Below are 19,173 nucleotides of genomic sequence, written 5' to 3'. Positions count from 1 at the left end.
GGCTGCTTTCTATGCATTTTAACAGTAGTGTTTTTCAAGTGGTGCAGCTTTTCCTGTCTTTGTGGTAGCACTGGTCACACATAAGCTATTCAACCTATCAATTCCAGTGTTATAACTTTGCTTTTGAATCAACTGGGGAACAGTCTGACCTTTTTCACACCTTCCCTTTTTTGTCCCTCTTATTTTAAACGCCGCCAAGGACAGTAACCCATTTCAAAAGACTGCCCAAGATGTGCATCCAATTTTGAACCATCCAAGTTTGAAATTAATTTGTAATGTATTTATTTGAATGTCTTCTCTCTGTAACATACATGTCTCCAATAAAAAAATGAGCTTCTGCTTTTTTTAAAGGGGACATATTTTACCCCTTTAAGTCAAGTTTATATTGGTTTTAGAAGTCCCAAAAACATGTCTGTGAAGTTTGTTGCTGACATAACACTCCAGTATTGGATTTTTTTTTCATGTCTAAAAGCTCCTCTGTTTCAGGCCTGCCCAAAACAAGCTGTTTCTGTCTGTGGCTTTAAATGTTACCAAGCTGCTAGACTCCGCCGCCCTCAGGAAATGGATGTGGCTTAATGGGTGTGCCTCTCCTGATAAAGCTGAGAGGAGAATGAGACTTTTAAGTTGAGGGCTGACCAAACCTAGGGGTGGGGCTAACTCCCCACATGACATCATGAAGGGAAATCTGAGAAAGGCTTGCTTCAGCACATATTTTCTGATAGATGGATTTTTCTGGTACTTGAGGGGATGTGGACAGGCCAGGGGCACATATTTTTGTTAGAAAAGCCTGAAAACGTGATTTTTGCATATGTCCTCCTTGAGAAGCTGCAGTATGGTAGTATCATCTGTTTTTGTGGTCATACATGAGAGAAATTTTTGGCATAGTGGGAGTTTTAATACAAAAGAAAACCCTATCAGTATCAGCCATCAGCTAAATTGTTAATTTAACCTCCTGAGATTTGAGCTTTTGTTCGGAATGCATTTTTATATTCTCACGCTTATTTTGGATGGGTGTAAAACCTCAGCCTAGTCTTTGCACAGGACATAAATGATGTCTGCAAGTCTCCTGAAGGTCCTATGTATGTACTCCTACCTGCAGGGCCTCAGGAGTTAAAACACTTTTTTCGCCATGAAACAGGAAGTAGCGGTATCAGCCTTGATTTTCTCTACATCTTGGGTCAAATAACCAAATGCTGGTACACCATTTATGGGGAATATGAGGCAGCATAAGTTGTATGATATGAGGCAAGCTCAACAAAGCAATTGAAAAAAAGCAGAGAAAAATAATAACCTGTGCTACACAAGTGTGTTGCTAATCTCAGCATGTAAACAGTTATGCCATTTTTATGTGCCTGTATGAGTGAATTATATTTGTCCAAATTCCCTCCTGTTAAATTGCCTTACATAGTTATGTGCTGTAGGAGGTTTCCTATTTAAGAGCATGTTTTCTATAACGTTGTAAGTAGCATTCCTGTCCACTGGGAGGCGATACTGTTTCATATCTTACTTCCTTTACACCACAGAAGAAGACGGCGTCCACGCTTTATTATTTTCACTCATTCAGACGTTTCTGGCTTAGTATATGCAAACAAACTTAAGTAGTGAAAATGTCCTTTGCCCTGCCAGTGTGGCTCGCCGTTCAGGAGGAGCTTCTCGGTAATGGCGGGTCAGATTACGGAGCTCCGAGTTGTTTTGACGAGTATGACGATGAAGCTTTGTTCGACTTGTTCCACCTCAACAGAGCCTGCATCACTTTCATCCTGGACGCCGCTCGCATCCGCATGAAAACAGTGGCTCCAAAAAACTCCGTGCTGTCCGTGGACGCGATGGTCATGGTGGCACTGAACTATTTAGCTCACGGGGTCTCTTCCCCCTCCGTGATGCAGAAGGTCGGCCAGTGCCAGTCGGAGTGCCTCGGCATCATGAGCACCGTATCCGGAGTCATCGCGGGCATGTCCGACCAGTTCATCTCTTTCCCACTGACCTACGAGGCCAAAAATAAGGTCGCCTCAAAGACTCAGAAGTTTTGTGGGATCCCTAATGTGTTGGGAGTCCTGGGTGCTACTCACTTTAAGATCAGAGCGTCTCCCTATGAGGAGGAGACATTCAGGGGGTTTGTGAACACCTTGGGGTACACGTCGGTGGTCAGTCAGATCATCTGTGACTCGGACGGAAACATCCTGAGTGTTGAGAAGTGCTGTATAGGCAGCACGTTTGACCAGGAGCTGTGGGAGTCCTCCTTCAAAGGGCGGGAAATGGAGGAGGAGATACACGGACCGTACTGGGTTATCGGTAAGCTATTAAGATACAAAGGTCATTTATGGGAGAGTCCCTTTAATCAAAGCCATAAAGTCAATACAACTACCTCTGTCACGAGCAGAGTCAGCTCAAACATAACCAGTGTATGTTTAATTTATATTTTTTAGTAAGTTATTGTGCAAGAACAAGACTTTTCTAAGTACCCACAACATATCTTCAAAATGATGGAAAATGGAAGACCGTTCAGTCCGTCACATTCATGACGAGCTGTCATAGCGGCAAATGACGTAGTGCGCATGTGCTCGTGTTGTGCAGGTCACCTGGCTTAAAGGTGGCTCTTCATGTAAAATTGATGCCAAAGCTGCAAAAACAACTTCTGTGCCAAGACGAGCTTTCTACGTGAGTCTTTGTGCTTGTTTTTATAGGCCAGTCCTGATAAAACTGCAGCGTTCCTACAGCTACATCCAAGTTAATAACTGCTGCGGCAGCAGTCCCTTAATACACTGGGCAACCCCACCGACATGATTGGAAACCCATGCCGAAACAGAGGGGGAGAAGAGCAGAAACTCCAGCTCTAACGGAACTGCCGCTGTGGCTAACTCCAAGCTAATCAATCCACTAGCAGGCCTCGTATACAACCTTTCGCAGAAACTAACCCTTTCCCCATAAGTAGAATAAAGTTTCCAAAGCAGGTCGACAGAAGAGCTAAAACATTTTTTCTGTCACAGAAAGCTTTCAGTTTTGCCCACTGCACCTTTTTAATACAGAAATGTTGCCCATTTCTGACAAAAGTGCCGCTGTGGCTAAGTCCGAGCTAATTGCTCCACTAGCAGCCATTGTATACAAGCATTCCCACAAGTAGCCTAACCCTTTCCCCCAATCACATACTCATGCTGTGAAGCAGGTCGGCAGATGAGCAAAAACACCTTTCCCAGCATGAAAAGCTTTTAGGGTTGTTATTGTTTTTTTTATTTCATACAAGAATGTTCAGTTTATTTGTTTATTTGACAGGGGCCATGTACAGCAACACTGCTTAGCCAGGGTTAGCTAAAGGCTGTTATCATCTGTAGGCTTTGGGAAGGTAGATGTAAAAACATACAATACAAATAATAAAAACAAACATGCAAGCAATGAAAACAATACAAAGGTGGTTCAGTTCTATTTAAGCGGACACAATCTTAAAGCTCTATCAGAGGGATTTACCACAGTGGAAGCAGCCATTACTGGTGGCTTTCAGTACAGTTAAACCCCAGCCACTGTGATGCACCTCTTGCGTCAGACCAGTCTAATGTAAGCCAAAATATGCTGAGCAATTGAACATGTTTAAATGGCTTACTAATGGCTGACAAGACAAATTGCTAATCATTGTTAAGGACTTTTTGGTGGTAAATCACATTTCAGGGGAGCTCTGGTCAGTCCTGACTGCCACGGGTTCTTCTCAGGATGAGAATGTCACTGATGGCTCATCTCCACATTCAAATACAAAACAAAAGCAGACTGCAAGGTTGCCTTTTTTCAGAAATACTTGTGCTTGTCAATGATTTGCGCTGTACACTTTGTAAAGCAGACCTCGAGATGGAGCAGACAGTGGACTAAATGAATGAAATGATTGTTCACAGAATTAACACAGCTGCACTGCCCTGTACAGAAAAAGCATGAGGCATTCAAACACAATAAAATCTTTTATTTTTGATCATTCTGAAGTCACTCAGAAACACAGAATTTACATCCCCTACATTCTGTTATGAACGTACAATACATTCATGCCACACTCAACCATTATTTAGTTATATTATTAACAAGTCATTCAGTGAGAATGTTTTTTCTCACCACTTCAAAAATCAATAACCCACTTCTGGTTCAGCATTTGTGGTTTCTGGTTTCTCAGCTCTGTGTATAGATTTAGTCATTGCTTCCTTCCTCAGTCCTTTATAAGTTCTTTATACTAGGTGTTTACTTCATAAGTGTTTTGTTTTCTGATGTTGTATTTCTTCCACTCTCTTGTCTTTTTTGAAGGTGGAAAAGGCTACATATTAAGCAAACACGTCCTGACTCCTGTGTCAGAACCTGCAAATGATGGCGAGACTCGCTTCAACGAGGCCCACACAAAGATCCACGACGTGATGTGGAAAACCCTCGGTTCCATGAAGAGTCGTTTTAAATGTTTGAATCAGCTCGGTTTCACACAAGGAAACTCTTTGGACAAAAAGTCAAATATTATCAAGGCTTGCAGCGTCCTGCACAACATCGCCAAAAAGTTCTCAGTGCCTCCGCCGACTTGCACCAGCACAGTTGAGCCCCAGCATCCCGGCAAGCAGCATTCAGTGGAAATCAACCCAGAGGCATTGAAAGTCAGACAGGAAGTCATTAAGACTCACTTCCTCCAAGTCTCCAAAAGAAAAACCCCACCAAGTGAAGAAATCACAGAAGAGAAAACAGAACAGGTGTGATGTCTGTTTTAGTGAAGAGGATCATCGACATAAGGACAAACACTGGAAGCTAAACCCTTCTGATCTGTGCACAGTTTTAGACAAGCTCATGCTGCGTGATAGAAGACTTGTTTTACATTTTCTTTGCCGTCTTTTTTTAGAAGCAGTCAGTATTTTTGTTAATAAAAATATTTTATTAATTTTACAGCTTGAGATCATAGTTTTTCATTCTACATATTTTAATGTTTCAGCAGAATTAAAACAGTCTATGCAATAATAATAATAATACACATTAAAGAGCTAAATGGAACAAAAATGTAAGTTAAATAAAATCTAAAGTGTTTCATGCATTTACAGTAAATATACAACAAATGATTTTCATATTCACAGCATTTGAACAAACTTAGCTTTGAGAATCAAGCATCATATTTTAATTTAGTGCACGCTGTTAAATTTGAAAACAACATTGTTAAACTTTGCCATTTTCAGGAAACTCTCTGAGTGCGGTGGCATTGGCATAAAACATGTCCTCGTTCTCATAAATGTTCTCCTCAGTCTTCTCATTTTGCTGTAGGATGTCCATGATGCATTGGTGCAAGAAAACATACTGCGACTGGAGAAAAGGAAACCACAACAGCTGGTCATTAAGAAAGAAGAACTTTGTGTTTAGGGTGCTATTACTTTAATCTCCTCTGCCTTTGCCACTTTTTTGTGTGCAGTTTCACCACAGTGCTAACCTGTTAACCACAATCAACAGCATAATTTTTGAAAGCTGTAGTCAAAATGGTAAGCCTTTATGTTGGAAATCAAAGAATTTAAATGTGCAAAAAACACTTAAATACAGTGAATCCATCATTATATTGACTGAAAGGGGTTTTAAAGTTTACACAATAAAGTTTAACTTTGCATGCTTTGTGTTTTAATGTTGTATCACAAATATGAAGAGCTCAAAACCAAGCCCGGAGGTTAAGATACGGTGGGATCATGTGTATGCTTGCCAATTTTTGGGTTAAGAGCTTAAAACGGGCTGTAGAAAATACAAAATTAGATATCTATTCAACAATCAAAAACAAAAAAAAACCCTGCATGCATGAGCTGCTTACAGAGGAAGTGGTATTGAAGCCTGAGATAATGAAAGTACCTCTGTTTGCACCATGTGTGGTCGGTTCAGCCTCATCTTGTGCACAAAAGCGTCGATGCCCACCACCCGCTCTCTCTCAAGCTGCTGAAGCAGAACATCAAGAGCAATGATGGTTCCTGTCCTCCCAACACCAGCACTGAAAGAAAGTCCAGGTATGATGCTCATCATCAAGTAGTCCACATGGTTTTAGAGTACTGTTTTTAACTTTGTGTTATTCAAAACTCACATTAAGTATGAGATAGAAACTTTCAAATATAGGCTAGAAAATGATTCAGGTGATTATAATGTTAATGGATTATTATCATGAGACCAAGAACCAGAGTTGTAGAAAACCAAAACTAAAAAAAAAAAAAATGTAAGAATAATTTTAGCAACAATTTCTCATTGTCTCAGGCACAGTGATTCACAGAATGGATGAGTTTGTTCATTACAGAATTCAGAAATTGGTTCTTCTCTTAAAAAGTATTCTTTAACATTATTAGATCTGGGGGGTTTCTGAAACACTGACTTCTGCATTCATTCACAGGTTCTACAACATATCTCCAATAATCACATCCCATTTAACCTGCTGGATTTAAGTGAATCTAGACAACCCATCCCCCAGCCTACCGACCCAAGTCTGGGGAGTGTACAATGGTCTGATCTGACTGTTCAAGGCTTCACACAATGGTAATTTTAGGTCATTAGTTGTATACAAATATCAAATTTAAATAAATAAAACTAGCCCTGTCCACAGAAATGCCTGGGCAGTAAATATGCCCTCCCCAGATGTCATTTAATGCAGAAGTGCTCAGCTTCTTGGTGGTTCTGATCAGCTTTGGAGCAGATGGAAAAAGGTTTGTTGTAGGTCCTGTCATGGCAAATATACCCAGGCATTACTATCCTAACATCAACTGACCCACCTTGAAAACATTTTCAAACAAGCAACAGTAAATAAAACGAGGCCCTAATGTGATACATAGTGAATAATTCCTCATTCTCACTATCTCCCCCTTCCTCTTGTATGAAATTAGCTCTCTCCTCATACTTCTATATCTCCCCTTAAATTGTTTAGCATTTTCTTTACCCCCTGTTTTGTGTCTGCTGGCTCTTTTTTGTGTCCCACTGTTTCACAGTTGTAACATTATTCATTGGCAAACCTGCAGTCTTTGGCCAGGAGGATTTTTTCTCCACCTCATCTGTAGCATTTTCTCCTGTTCTCTGGCTAGGGCTTTGATGGCGTGTCGCTGACCTTGTTCACCAATCCTGCTGTTCTGTTGCATTTACCAGGTTTTTTCATGCCATCTAAATACACAAAGTCTCAGCTGTCTCCAAAGAGTAGCCTATTTTAATTTATTTTTTAATCTGTATGGTTTTTTACTTTTTCCACCCCTTCTGGGTCTAACCCTGACAAGTATCTCACATTACAGATTAAAACTGAAACTAATAAAACCTCAACTAAAACTAAGCATTTTTCAAACCAACCAGCAGTAAAAACTACTAAAAACTGAGCTGAAATTGAAAAGAAGAAGTGAAAATGAAATAAAGATAAAAACTTAGGAGAAACCCAAAACTATTATCATAATCTTGTCAAGCACTCATAACGAACCTGGAGTGAACTACGGTAGGTGCTCCGGTCCCTTCTCTCTCTATGTGCCGTCTCACCAGTCCTCTGAATTGGATAAGGACCTCTGTGCCCTGCGGGACTCCATGATCTGGCCAGGCTGTGAAGTGAAAGTGTTTCACCATGCGCTCCTCTGAGCTGTTGTTCTGTGAAGAAGAATGAAAATGGCTGCTGTCAAACATCCTCCTCTTAGAGGTTAAAACTCTTATCTCCTTGATTTTTACAGAAATATGTCACCTTTTTTAACAATGGATGACTCTTGGAGTTTAACACAATCAGTTTTCAGTCACTTTGTTGTGCTTTGTTACTTTGAGATACAAACATCAATATCATGTGTCACTACAAATGCTGTGTTTCATACATGTCTGACTGTAAATTCCCTCAAAGTCCAATTAAGCTCCTTCTGTTCAGATGTGATAGTGACCGACAGCTGTCCATACATGCGAGGATTTCTGTCTTTGGGCCAATACTGTTCACACTTTGTCTAAGAAAAAGACATAAAGAAACAATACAAGATCATGAAGCAGGTTTAGAATAAAAGGAGAAAAAGACCAAAACATCAGTGTTAATTCTGTCGACTAAAACTGTGACTAAAAATGTTCGTTGACTTCCTTTTTCCATGAGGACAACAAGACTAAGACTAGCTAAAGACAGATTTCTGATGCTAAAAACTCTGACAAAACGTCAGTTTAGTTTTTGTCAAGGAGTCTAAAATGAAACTAAAATGTTAGTGCTGGACTTTTGGACATGTATTATCCATGATATTTCTCTACTGTGCATGTTTTCTGTGAAAATACATGGAGAGATTACGTAGAGACTAGAGCATTCAAGGTACACTGTATGGACAAAAGTATTTAGCCACACCTATTAATTATCAAATGAAGGTGTTGAAATCAGACCTGCTGCCACAGATGTACTGTATAAAATCAAGCACCTAGCCGTGCAGTCTCCATTTGCAAATATTTGTGATACAAAGTGGGTTGGTTGAAGAGCTCAGTGACTTTATTTAATTTTATTAAACCAGGAAAACCTCATTGAGATTAGTAATATCATTTACAAGAGTGTCCTGGCCAAGAAAGGCAGCAGCACAATGAACAGAGTTACAGACATGATATATAACAGTTGTAAACACAGATCAAACAAATCCCAAATCACAGAGACAAAGTCATTGGTCAAAACATCTACAACTTGAGGCATCATCCTCCAATGCCTTCAATGTACTTTTAAAAAGGTTTAAAGAGACCAGCACCACAAAACAAAGAGTCTCCTGCAGTAGATTCCAGGCTGCAGGAGCAGCGCACCTGAAACTCCTTTTTCCCATTTCGAGACGGACTTTGGGAACAGAGAACAAAAATAAGTTTTGTGACTGAGTCACAGAGCAAAGACTGTAACTTTCAGAACTTTTCACATGAATAAGATCACACAAGTAGGATGAAAATGTGGAACTGTGATGGATGCCACCTTTACAATAAGACAGGTCATGATATTTCCTCCGTGCTGGATATGCCACAGTCAACTGTAAGTGATATTATTAAGTTGAAGCATTTAGGAACAACAGAAACTCTGACACAGAGCAGAAGACCACATAAAATACCAGTTTGAGGTCAACAACTGCTAAGGTGTGTGGTGGGTTTATGTCGCCAATGTTCTGCTGATTCCATAACTAAGGAGTTTGGATTTTGAATGAATGGGCACAGAGTCCCACAAAAACACTCCAAAACCTTGTGGAAAGCCTCATTACAGTCCCCGTTGGTGTAATGGTCTGGCAGCTTAATGCTTTTGCCCATATAGTGTATTTTATAACCTTTCTCTGTATATTTTGAAGTAATTGAAATGTTATTAGTACATTATCCTAAGTGTTTTACATCTTTATCTGTTGACTAAAATATGATTAAAACTTTTGGGAGAGAAAATGTCTAAAATGTGACTAAAACTAAAATTATTTTAATTAAAAGACCAAGACTAAACTCAAAATGCCAAAATTAACACTGCAAAACATGAGTGCATCATAACACCGATTAACTTTCACTGCTCAGAAAACACATTAGCCTGGCAAATGACTGACAACCAACCAGGATGTTTTAAGGGGGGTCCTTCCATGCAATGTAGTATTAATAGATTGTAGATTCTACCAAGAAACTCACCTTTCCGCTCTCTTTGCAGTTGGTTACCATTACGATACTGTTCACTCTCTGCTCCCAGATCATCCTCCAGAAATCATTGACAGTGGAGGGGAGAGGACCCTGAGTGGCAATATACTCTCTACTGCTGTTGTAGCCCTGTGGAGAAATTGTTAAAGCAAATTATCAATATAATATAAAAATAAATTATATTTCCATGCTCATAAAGGTCACAGTAAGTCAGTTTGAATTGCAAATCTATTTAAATATGTGCAGATGTTTAGCAATCATTGGCATCCTCACTTTAGACTGAAAATGATGCAAGCTTTTCAAACCTCCTTCTACTAATTAAAGTTCACTTTAGCAAGAAAAGAGAGGTATTGTTATACTGTATGGTCACTTTATTAATGAGCACAACCACTAGGAAACACTTTAACTACACGATTTTTAGCAACTATATGATACTTACAGGCATGTAATTGGCATTAATGTAGTCAGATGCCCCATCTGAAGATGACAGTTTCACTCGACACCAGTCATCTAGGATTACAAAACAGAGGATACCTCATCTGCAAAAATCTAAACTAAGTTAATAATCCATGACCAGGAAGAGTCAGTGAATCTGAATCCTTTTATGAGTCTTGATCGTTTGTGATTATGTGATTCAGAAGTTGGAGCACAGGCTTACATGGCAGGATGTTGTTGAAACGATTCCTTGGTTTGTTCTCAAGAAGAATTGCTGCTTTGTGTGTCTGCTCTGTACCAACAGGCATGAGGCTCTAGGTGAGAGTTGTTACAGGTTAATTAATGTCATAACAATGAAACGGCAGGTTTATAGCCGTACTGGAAAATGTAAAAGGAAGAACAGAAGCGATAAACTTCCTTTAAATACCTCATACTCCAGGCTGAAACCTCTGCTCTCATCCATGCCTAACTGGTAAAAGTGGTCTGGAAACCTTTCCGCAGGAATAGCTCTTAAATAAGTCAAACATATGCCACCCCGGTAAATAAAGGTAGTTAAGTTGATTTACATGAGCAACTAATACAATATAATTTTAATGTGTTTTGTAACCCAACAATTCCCTCACAAATTTAGATTATACAAAAGCTACTTTTTTCTTTTTTCCACACTGCAGGAGTCTGACTGTGTTGTTAACATATGAGGAGAAGGCATAATGTTTACGTACTTGGACTTTTTTTTCTCGTCTTTGGAACCACCAATGAATGGATTATTATTCCTGTTAAAAGAAGCAGCGAGCCTCAGAGATAAAGTCTGATTTAGTACAGTTCACATGGAAATTAATCTGACAACAAGCAGAACCAACCTGATAATATCCGGTCTTTTTCGCACAATGAAGACAGCCAGACCAACCAGAACAACAAAAATGAGCACTCCTATTACTGACCCTGCAATAACCCCTGCAGAAAAGAGAAAAACCTGGATATAATGCTGCGTCACAGAAACGAGATACTCAACACTGAAGAGCAGCTTCTACTAATAATAAATTGATACCATCATCATTTCCCCATTGGAGTAAAACAAGAAGCAAGTCTGATACTGAACAGGGAAATAATGACGAAAAAGTAACAATACAAATAACTGAAATTCTTATTTTCATAGAAAAACAAAATAAACTCACCTCTTGGATCAGTAGCACATGAAAAAACAAACGGTTGAGATTTCTTGTTCCCTGATATTGTTGCCACAGACACTTTGTACGTTTTTGCTGGTTGAAATCCGGCTATTTCAACATGTCTCTCTTTAGCATCCACAATTTGAGTTGATTTCGGTGTGATCACCTCCACTGCTGTCCAAATACCAGTTGGTGTGTTCCAGGCAATATGTACTGAATATCCAGATGCTGCATATTTACACTGAGCATCCAAAGGTAGAGGATCTGTGTGAAACAATCAGGGGGAAACAACGACAGTACAGAAATAATAACACATACCAACATCATTTTAAAACACAAATAATGCATTTCTGTGGAAACGACAAATAGATTAGAAGAAAATACAACCTAAGTGTAGATCAAATATTGTAGATACAATAAAGAACTTGTGAGTATTTTTAGCAGGTTACAAAAAAGACTGACAGTAATGGTGAAGCCTCCATTTGAGCTGCAAAGGCAATTAAGATCATAAGCATAGAGACTGATTTGATCATGAGCACTAGCAAGGACCGCCAACAGGATGCAATTTAACAATTGTTCTTTTGTTCATGATATTCGAATAAATTCTTTTGAGTCAGCAATGTGAAGCGTTTATGAGCATGGTTGGGGAAGCTAAGGAATTACCAACCCTTAGGGTCCAACACCATAAAATACAAATATTAGAATCTGCTCAATGAAATTGAGGTAACAATTTGCACTTATTTTGATTGTGTATATTTTACCCAAATATTTTAAGAAAATGATATCTAAATTTAGCAAGCACAATACACTCAAAAACTGGATATATTTCTTCTTAGAAGTTCTAATCATGTTTTACAACATACAACTTGATGAAAATAAGAACTGTTCACTCTTTGTTGTGCATAAGAGATATTACATCCACTGCATTTTTAACTCACTGGCTCTAAACAATATTTTTACACCCTTTCTACTAAAATGAGGCACACCTTTGGTAATGCAGTTGGTGTAAGAGGCTCAATGTATGAATTCAGACATATAAACACCAAACTAGGAAGGTCTCCTCAATTGAGTTTGGTACATACGTAACAGTCATACCCATTTACACAAGCAGAGGGTCACTAATTGATTGAGCAACTTCACTCATGGTGCGGAAGACTGTCTAACCACAGAAGCAACAATAACACAAGGGACATAAACAAAAGAATCTTTGCATGGATTTCGAGAAGCCCCTGACTGCAGTATGCAGTTCGGGCAGCGCTCAACGTTTGGCGTTTGACTCCACCCATCTCAACGTTCCATAAACCCATCGCGTTCAGTCTTGTTACAAACACCTTCACTTCATTTTGCAACCACTTTTTGCCCATGTCTCCCGCTCTACTCCTGACTTGTAATTTCTCCCGATTATTCCCTTATTTTTAAGTATTGTCCTGTCATCTCTAATATCTTTTAAGTCAAAGCAAGTCCTCTACTTGTGCCTTATATCCAAACCTCAAAAACATCCACCCCTCTCCCTGTAGTTGGTTTGATCCAAGACACAGCATGAGATCCTCTCTGACTGCAGGTTACACAGACACATAGCTGTGTGTCACTTGCTGATGAGTTTATTAGAGCATCAGTTCTCTTAAAACATGTTAACATTATATGTGATGAGTTATACTGGTTGGTTAAAGAGTTTGTCCATCATGTGGTTTAGCCCTGCTCTCGCTATCTAACATAAGTTCTGACATGCTTTAAAGTAGCATCGTCTAATATTCATAAGGAGAGTTTAGAGCTGCGCGAATTTTAAAAGTAAGGAGGCTGACTGTTACTATCACGACTGACTTTCATAAAAAGTGTCTTGTCCACAATCATCTACTCCGGACCATATCCAGCTGTCTTCCTCCTCCCTCCTCTCGTCCACAAACAGCTGGAACCTCATTTCTGTCTCTCCCCTACTCTTCCAAAAAAAAAAAAACCTCTTAATCAGCTAAAAAATGCCTAAATTTCTCTCCCACTCATCTAAATAAACTCCAAATCAGTAAATACCTTTCTAAATACCGCCAACGACATTGGGCTCCAACTCAGCCAATTTAATGACGTATGGCTCCGCCCACCCAATCTCAACTCAGCCAATGGAATGGCGTTTAGCTCCGCCCCGAACTGCACACTGCAGTCAGGGTCTCTTAGGAGGATTTCTCCTCATCAGCACACATTCAAACAGTGTCTTCTGACTTTAAGTCCAAAAGTACTATGCCTGAAGGCATGCTGGGAAAATTTGGTGAAAAATTCTGATTTGTGAAAATAACAGAAAACCCCTCATAGACAGCATTTCGGAAAAGGCAGTCTTTGAAAAATAAACAGGTGATTGGATGAACATGACGTTGAAGTCCCAAACTGACTTGCGCTGCTATTGGGGAGTAGTGGTGGGAGATACTGCAAAATTTAATATCAATTTGATACCAAGTAAATACAGGACCAGTATCACCGATACTCGATACCAATACTTTTTACTTATAAAAGCAGCAGTATACACAATTATTTAATTGATATGAATAAGGCCAATAAAAACTCAAAAAACATAATTAATCATTTATTTATCAGTCTTAATAAAGAGAACTTATTCTTTTCTGAGTTAGCTTAAACTATCAACTAAGTATTCAGGGTAAAACATTTCAAAGCAGGATTTTAACTTCAAATATATATTTTTTGTAATATGGGACTTGTTTTTATCAATTGTGAAGGCCCCATTGTACCTAATGGTTGGACTGTTTAAATTAGTTAATCAATCCATGGACTATTCAATGTGTGGTTTGAGAAAATGCTGCAAACAACTTTCTAAACTTTTGGAAAAGGCAGTCAAATTATAGGTGAAAAACAAGTAAACAGTAATGAAGGGGAAAAGATTTAGAAGTACACTCTCAAAGTCAATTAAAATTAATCGCACATACATCAGAGTCAGATACAGAACTTATTTCTTTCCTGGTTTTTATGACTAACAGCACTAGCTGTGGCTTTGGCTCAATGAAAAACACCATAAGTGTCTCAGTCGGAAAGCGAGAGGTGCAGATTAGACATGGCTCTAATATCATCTTCATGTGTCAGTTTTTTACTAGTTTTCATAGGGTTTCTCTCTACTATTCTTTCTACAGTCTATGGTTTTTTATAACTTTGAGAAAAAAAAACTTGTTAGACACTGGAACCGCTGACTCACCTTTGCATTTTTGTGGAAAAATATCCCACAAAACTGCAGCAGTTCATTTCTGCCATTCTCTCCAGTTTGATACAGACATGAGGACTTTGAATAACCGTGTGTGTGTGTGCTGATGCCTTGAGTGTGTATGTGTGTGTTTGCTCTATCTGATTGGTCGCCAAAGTCACGTGACACGGAAAACAGTGCAGAAGTGGACTTATGGCATAAAAGACAGACAAGAGTGACTGCAAACAAACGGATGAGGTGCATGGTTAGACGTTTTTTTTTAAAGTACTCATTTAATATCTTTACTTTTAAAAAGTACTCAATACCAAATGAGTACTTTGTAAATATCGATATATCGATACTTTAGGATCAATACGCCCACCACTACTGAGGAGTAAACTCCATAGAGAGCTGCACAACACGGAACATGGCTACTTTAGACATGTCAGTACACTACTTTTGTCATTTTTTAAAAGAAAACAACTCACTACAGTTCTTTGTTCTTTTAACATCCACGCTAATGTCTTCCGCCATGATTGCACTGGCCTCTTCACGCTGCTTGCATACGTCACGACTCTGCCATGCCTGAAAGTACTGCCCCTTGATGCTGATTGGTCCTGTCACTTTCAGATGGGAGCTTTGCAAGATGGATTTGTCAGTAACAAACATAGAAACTGGCAAATCTATGTGCTTTGCAAGGTTCGAAAATAGCACCAAAGTGCTAAATATAAAGGATCCTAGTATAAAGGCACACCACGCCTGCTGTTACAGCAGTTAATTCAACAACATCACGATAAGAGCAAGCAATGACACATGTACACCTTGCACTGCATACCCAATATTTTTAGTCAGAGTTTGAGCAGTTTCTGTTAGAAAATAGTAAATATAGATAAAATATGCCCACTGTAATAAAATGATCTTGCATACTTTATTCCTTTTAGTACAATTTTGAAAAAATGATAGAATATTATACATTACCCACAAAAAACCTTTTAATAGTGTAGAGATAGGCAATAAGAGGGAAATGGAGAAAAAAAAAGTGGGACGGAGGGATACAGAGTGCAAGAAAAAAATGGGAAGAGATGGTCAATTTATGGAAACACAGGTAGAGGCATGGTGCATGCTCCAACAGACGTCAACTGTGTATGCATATAGGGATGTCTGATGTCTGCAGCCAGGTGCCTCAGAGAATTTAATACTTACTGATGGTCAGAGTGTGCTTGCACTGGTCAAAACTTCTGGTGTTCTCCTCATATGTCAGAAAAATCTCATAGGTAGCTCCAGGGTAAAGGCCAGAAACTGACACCTCTTGTCCCTCAATACTGACATTGTGAGTATGTGATCCATTAGATGCTGTTCCATATGAGACCAAGCCGATGTCTGTTCCTGTGATGGATGAGGTTGTAGTATGCCAGGGTACACTTTCACAGTCTATCTCTAAAACGAAAGATGGACAAATGCCAACATTAACTTTAGTTGATAAAGAATTCACACAATTCAACTGAAATTTAAACAAGATTAGGTATAGTATATGGCTGACCGCAATTATCTGGGATGCCTGTTGAAATGCCTGACTGAAATGTGTGTCCTGACAGAGTGATGTTGTCATGCTTCTTTGTAGTTTATCATTTATAGCCAAAGGTATAGTAAGTGGTTACTGAAATGTAAAAAACTGTTGCCCTCTCTATCTCTGTCTGTCTCCTTCTGTGTGTGTGGAGACGAAACCTGAGCAGCGTCATCGCCCCTCCCCTCCTGCTTTTGTTGTACCGCATTTGATTGGTCAAACAGACACACACGCTCTGAGCTGCAGGTAGAGAACAGACGGGAAAACACACTCTGTATTCCTTGCTAGTACTGCGTCAATGGAAAACAACGCCACTGGAAAAGAGCAAAAAGCTCTCTTCTCTGCACAAGACAAGCTGTCGCTGTGGCTCTGTGCCCTGATTTCAACAAGAACAGCGCCAAGGTCGGAGTAGGCTACACAACAGCGGTCCTAATGTGACATCCAAGCTAACAGCTAACAACGCTAACTTAGTAAACAGGACGAGCCAACCGCCATGATCAGACTCATAATCATACTCAGTCACAGACATTGCCATGTGTAGGGCTGACCTCAGCGGTCATTCAAAAACACTAATTCCTGTTTTCAAGAATCAGTACTTGTAGTTAATGTACAACAGCAAATCTGCCCTGATAGCAGCGGTGGACGTACTTGTTACTGTGAAGTCTTCATAGGCGTTGCTGGTGAGTTCAAAGAACTCTGTGGTCACAGTAAAAATATACTTTGTTCCAGCCTTGAGACCGGAGACTGGGTGTGTCACCACATCTTTAGATCCAGGTACTCGAACCTCTTTCTCATTTATTTGAAGAATATAATCCCAGTCTTCCTTTGCGTTCGGCCACATCAGGGTAAGACTGTCCACAGAGCGTTCAGTCACACTGACCAAAGCCACCTTTGAGGGCTCTGATGAAAGAAAACACTTCAGTTATCGCCAGTAAAACATAAATATATCTTAAATCAAGGTTTACTGTTATGTTAGGTTTCTAGATGAACCTGTGCTTCCTTAGATTTTAAAACAACAGAGTGAAAATACATCAAACCCACTTGAGAGCTCTCAGCTTTTCTGTCTTATTTGCAAGCGCATTAATGCTTACCTTCCTCTCATTAAAGCTTCTGTGAGGAACCTTTGGGCTGCATCAAATTTGCATGAAACAGAGGTTCTTATCTCTTTACTGCTGTGTGAGTATTTTTTTCTGAATAAAAATATCTGATTCTGACTCTCAGCCAACCTCTGCTTTGTAATATGGGAACAAAGGCTTTCAGTAGTGCTCTGTCACTTAATTTGTTTGACCCCTGACCTGCAGCAGTGGATGCAGGCTTTAAAAGACACCATGTAGAGTTCATCGGTCTTCTTGCTGATTGTGTTCTCTGCTTTTGTCAGTGGCATAGTCACCAATACTAATTTCAGTTTGTTTCATAACATTTAAAAACTAGAAAAGCACTTGGAGAGTGCAGACCTCCGCCATTAACCCTATCTCCCAATAGTAACAAATCATTTTAAAAATTCTGGGATCCCGACAGTGATCCGGATCACTCCCAAAATCTAATCAGTTCTTCCTTATGCCATTTCTGACATTTCCTGAAAGTTTCATCCAAATCCATCCATAACTTTTTGAGTTATGTTGCTAACTAACTAACTAACTAACTAACTAACTAACTAACTAACTAACTAACAAACTAACTAACCCTGCCAATCACATAACCTCCTTGGCAGAGGTAACTACCCATTGTAGCTACTTTTGAAGGACAGTCCAAAATGATGCCCTGCCAGAGAAAAACAAATACTAGGTGGATACGTAATCAGAATATAACGTTAGAGCTTAGTTTCGTTTCTTGATAGTCTATTTTAGGAAAATACTCTCTTACCAGTGGCTGCAAGGAGGCTTCGTCCACTGCTTTTGATGGTTTTGAACACAGCAAAGACACTGAAACTGTATTTAGTCCCGCTCTCAAGTCCATGGACTAATGCTCCCACTAAGTCATATTCTTCTAATGCGAGGGCCTCCATCTCTACTCCATTATACACAAGTACATAATCGAGGATGACACCAACTTTTGCCCACTGCAGAGTGATGCTGGTCTCAGTCTGACCAGCTAAATTAAATCTGTCTGTGTTAGGGGGAGCTGTGGGTTTAAAAACATGGAGAACAAAATGATTCAATATGATTTATGTGTCAGAAGTATGTGAATTGTTGTTTTTTGTCTTATAAAGCATGTTAGACATTTAACACGTACGTTGTATGGAATATTGTTATGCTATGGGCGCACAGTGTGCGCTTTTAAAAGTTGCTTTAATAGCAACTAATTTTTGCAAAAGCAACAAACAAAAAACTGCATTTTATTACAGTAAAAGTTTTTAAAAAACAATGAACAATTCTCTACTCTTTCATTTGTGTACAGTATTCTGTGTCAGCTCTTGTTAATGGCAAAATAAAAGGGACATTTCTCTCTTACCTGTATATGCAGTGAGATTTGCTCCACTGCTTCTGTCACTTCCAAACACAGTGAAGAGAGTGAATCTGTACTCAGTTGTATTTTTCAGATCATTGACTGTCCTTCTCACTACAGTTTCCACTTCTGGTACATCAAAGACTATTCCTTCTGCATCATACTGATGTTTAAGTATGTATTGGCTGTTTTCCACTCTGTTCCACTGTAGAGTTATACTTGTCTTATTTTGATCAACAGCCATCAAGTTCTCTGCATTGCGAGGCCCTAGAATGCAAACAAAAGTTATGAAGTCCTCTTGGAGCTATAAATTCATCTTGTCGCAATTGACAATATTCCAAGTTTTATTATTTAAGTAAGATGAATGAGACCCATTAGGAGAGCATGAAATAAATGTTCAAACGGCAATACAGACAAATATCTGGTTGAAGTATACACCATTGTTTTAAAGTTTACTCACATGTGGAAGCTTCAAATGTTTTTCCAGTGCTGTTGAGTTCATTGTACGTAGTGATGACAGTGAAAGTATACCTTGTCCCAGCTGTTAGAGGAGTGGCCTCATACGAAACAGTATCTACACCATCTTGATCAATGAAAATGTCTTTGTCTCCATATTGAATGTAATATGTTGAGATGGTGTCGACTTTGTTCCATGTCAGAGTTATACTGCTCTCAGTTCGAGCCGTCACATCAACATTTGCGACATTACCAGGCACTGAGTAGACAAGGAAAGGCAAGGTGGGTTTATTTATAGAACACAAGTCATTCATAAAACACCACCAAACATACACCATTGTGTTAAA

At 39.2% G+C, this 19,173-nt stretch overlaps 1 protein-coding gene across 1 annotated transcript; it reads left to right on the top strand.

The window, feature by feature from the left end:
- Positions 1 to 1,526: 1,526 nt before the first annotated feature.
- On the top strand, positions 1,527 to 4,893 carry si:dkey-197c15.6 (putative nuclease HARBI1). Its single transcript, XM_041815580.1, has 2 exons — positions 1,527 to 2,292; positions 4,276 to 4,893. The coding sequence occupies exons 1-2, from the start codon at positions 1,608 to 1,610 to the stop codon at positions 4,707 to 4,709; spliced, it is 1,119 nt and encodes a 372-aa protein (XP_041671514.1). The 5' UTR covers positions 1,527 to 1,607; the 3' UTR covers positions 4,710 to 4,893.
- The last annotated feature ends 14,280 nt before the right edge of the window (positions 4,894 to 19,173 follow it).

This window comes from Cheilinus undulatus, linkage group 20 (genome assembly GCF_018320785.1).
Source record: "Cheilinus undulatus linkage group 20, ASM1832078v1, whole genome shotgun sequence".
In the NCBI taxonomy this organism is placed as follows: Eukaryota; Metazoa; Chordata; class Actinopteri; order Labriformes; family Labridae; genus Cheilinus; species Cheilinus undulatus.
The sequence above is the reverse complement of the archived record's forward strand: the minus strand, read 5'-3'. Positions and strand labels throughout refer to the sequence as shown.

Coding starts and splice junctions, on each gene's coding strand:
- si:dkey-197c15.6 (XM_041815580.1), top strand. CDS start 1,608: ATGTCCTTTGCCCTGCCAGTGTGGCTCGCCGTTCAGGAGGAGCTTCTC. Junction 2,293..4,275: donor CGGACCGTACTGGGTTATCG/GTAAGCTATTAA, acceptor TCTTTTTTGAAG/GTGGAAAAGGCTACATATTA.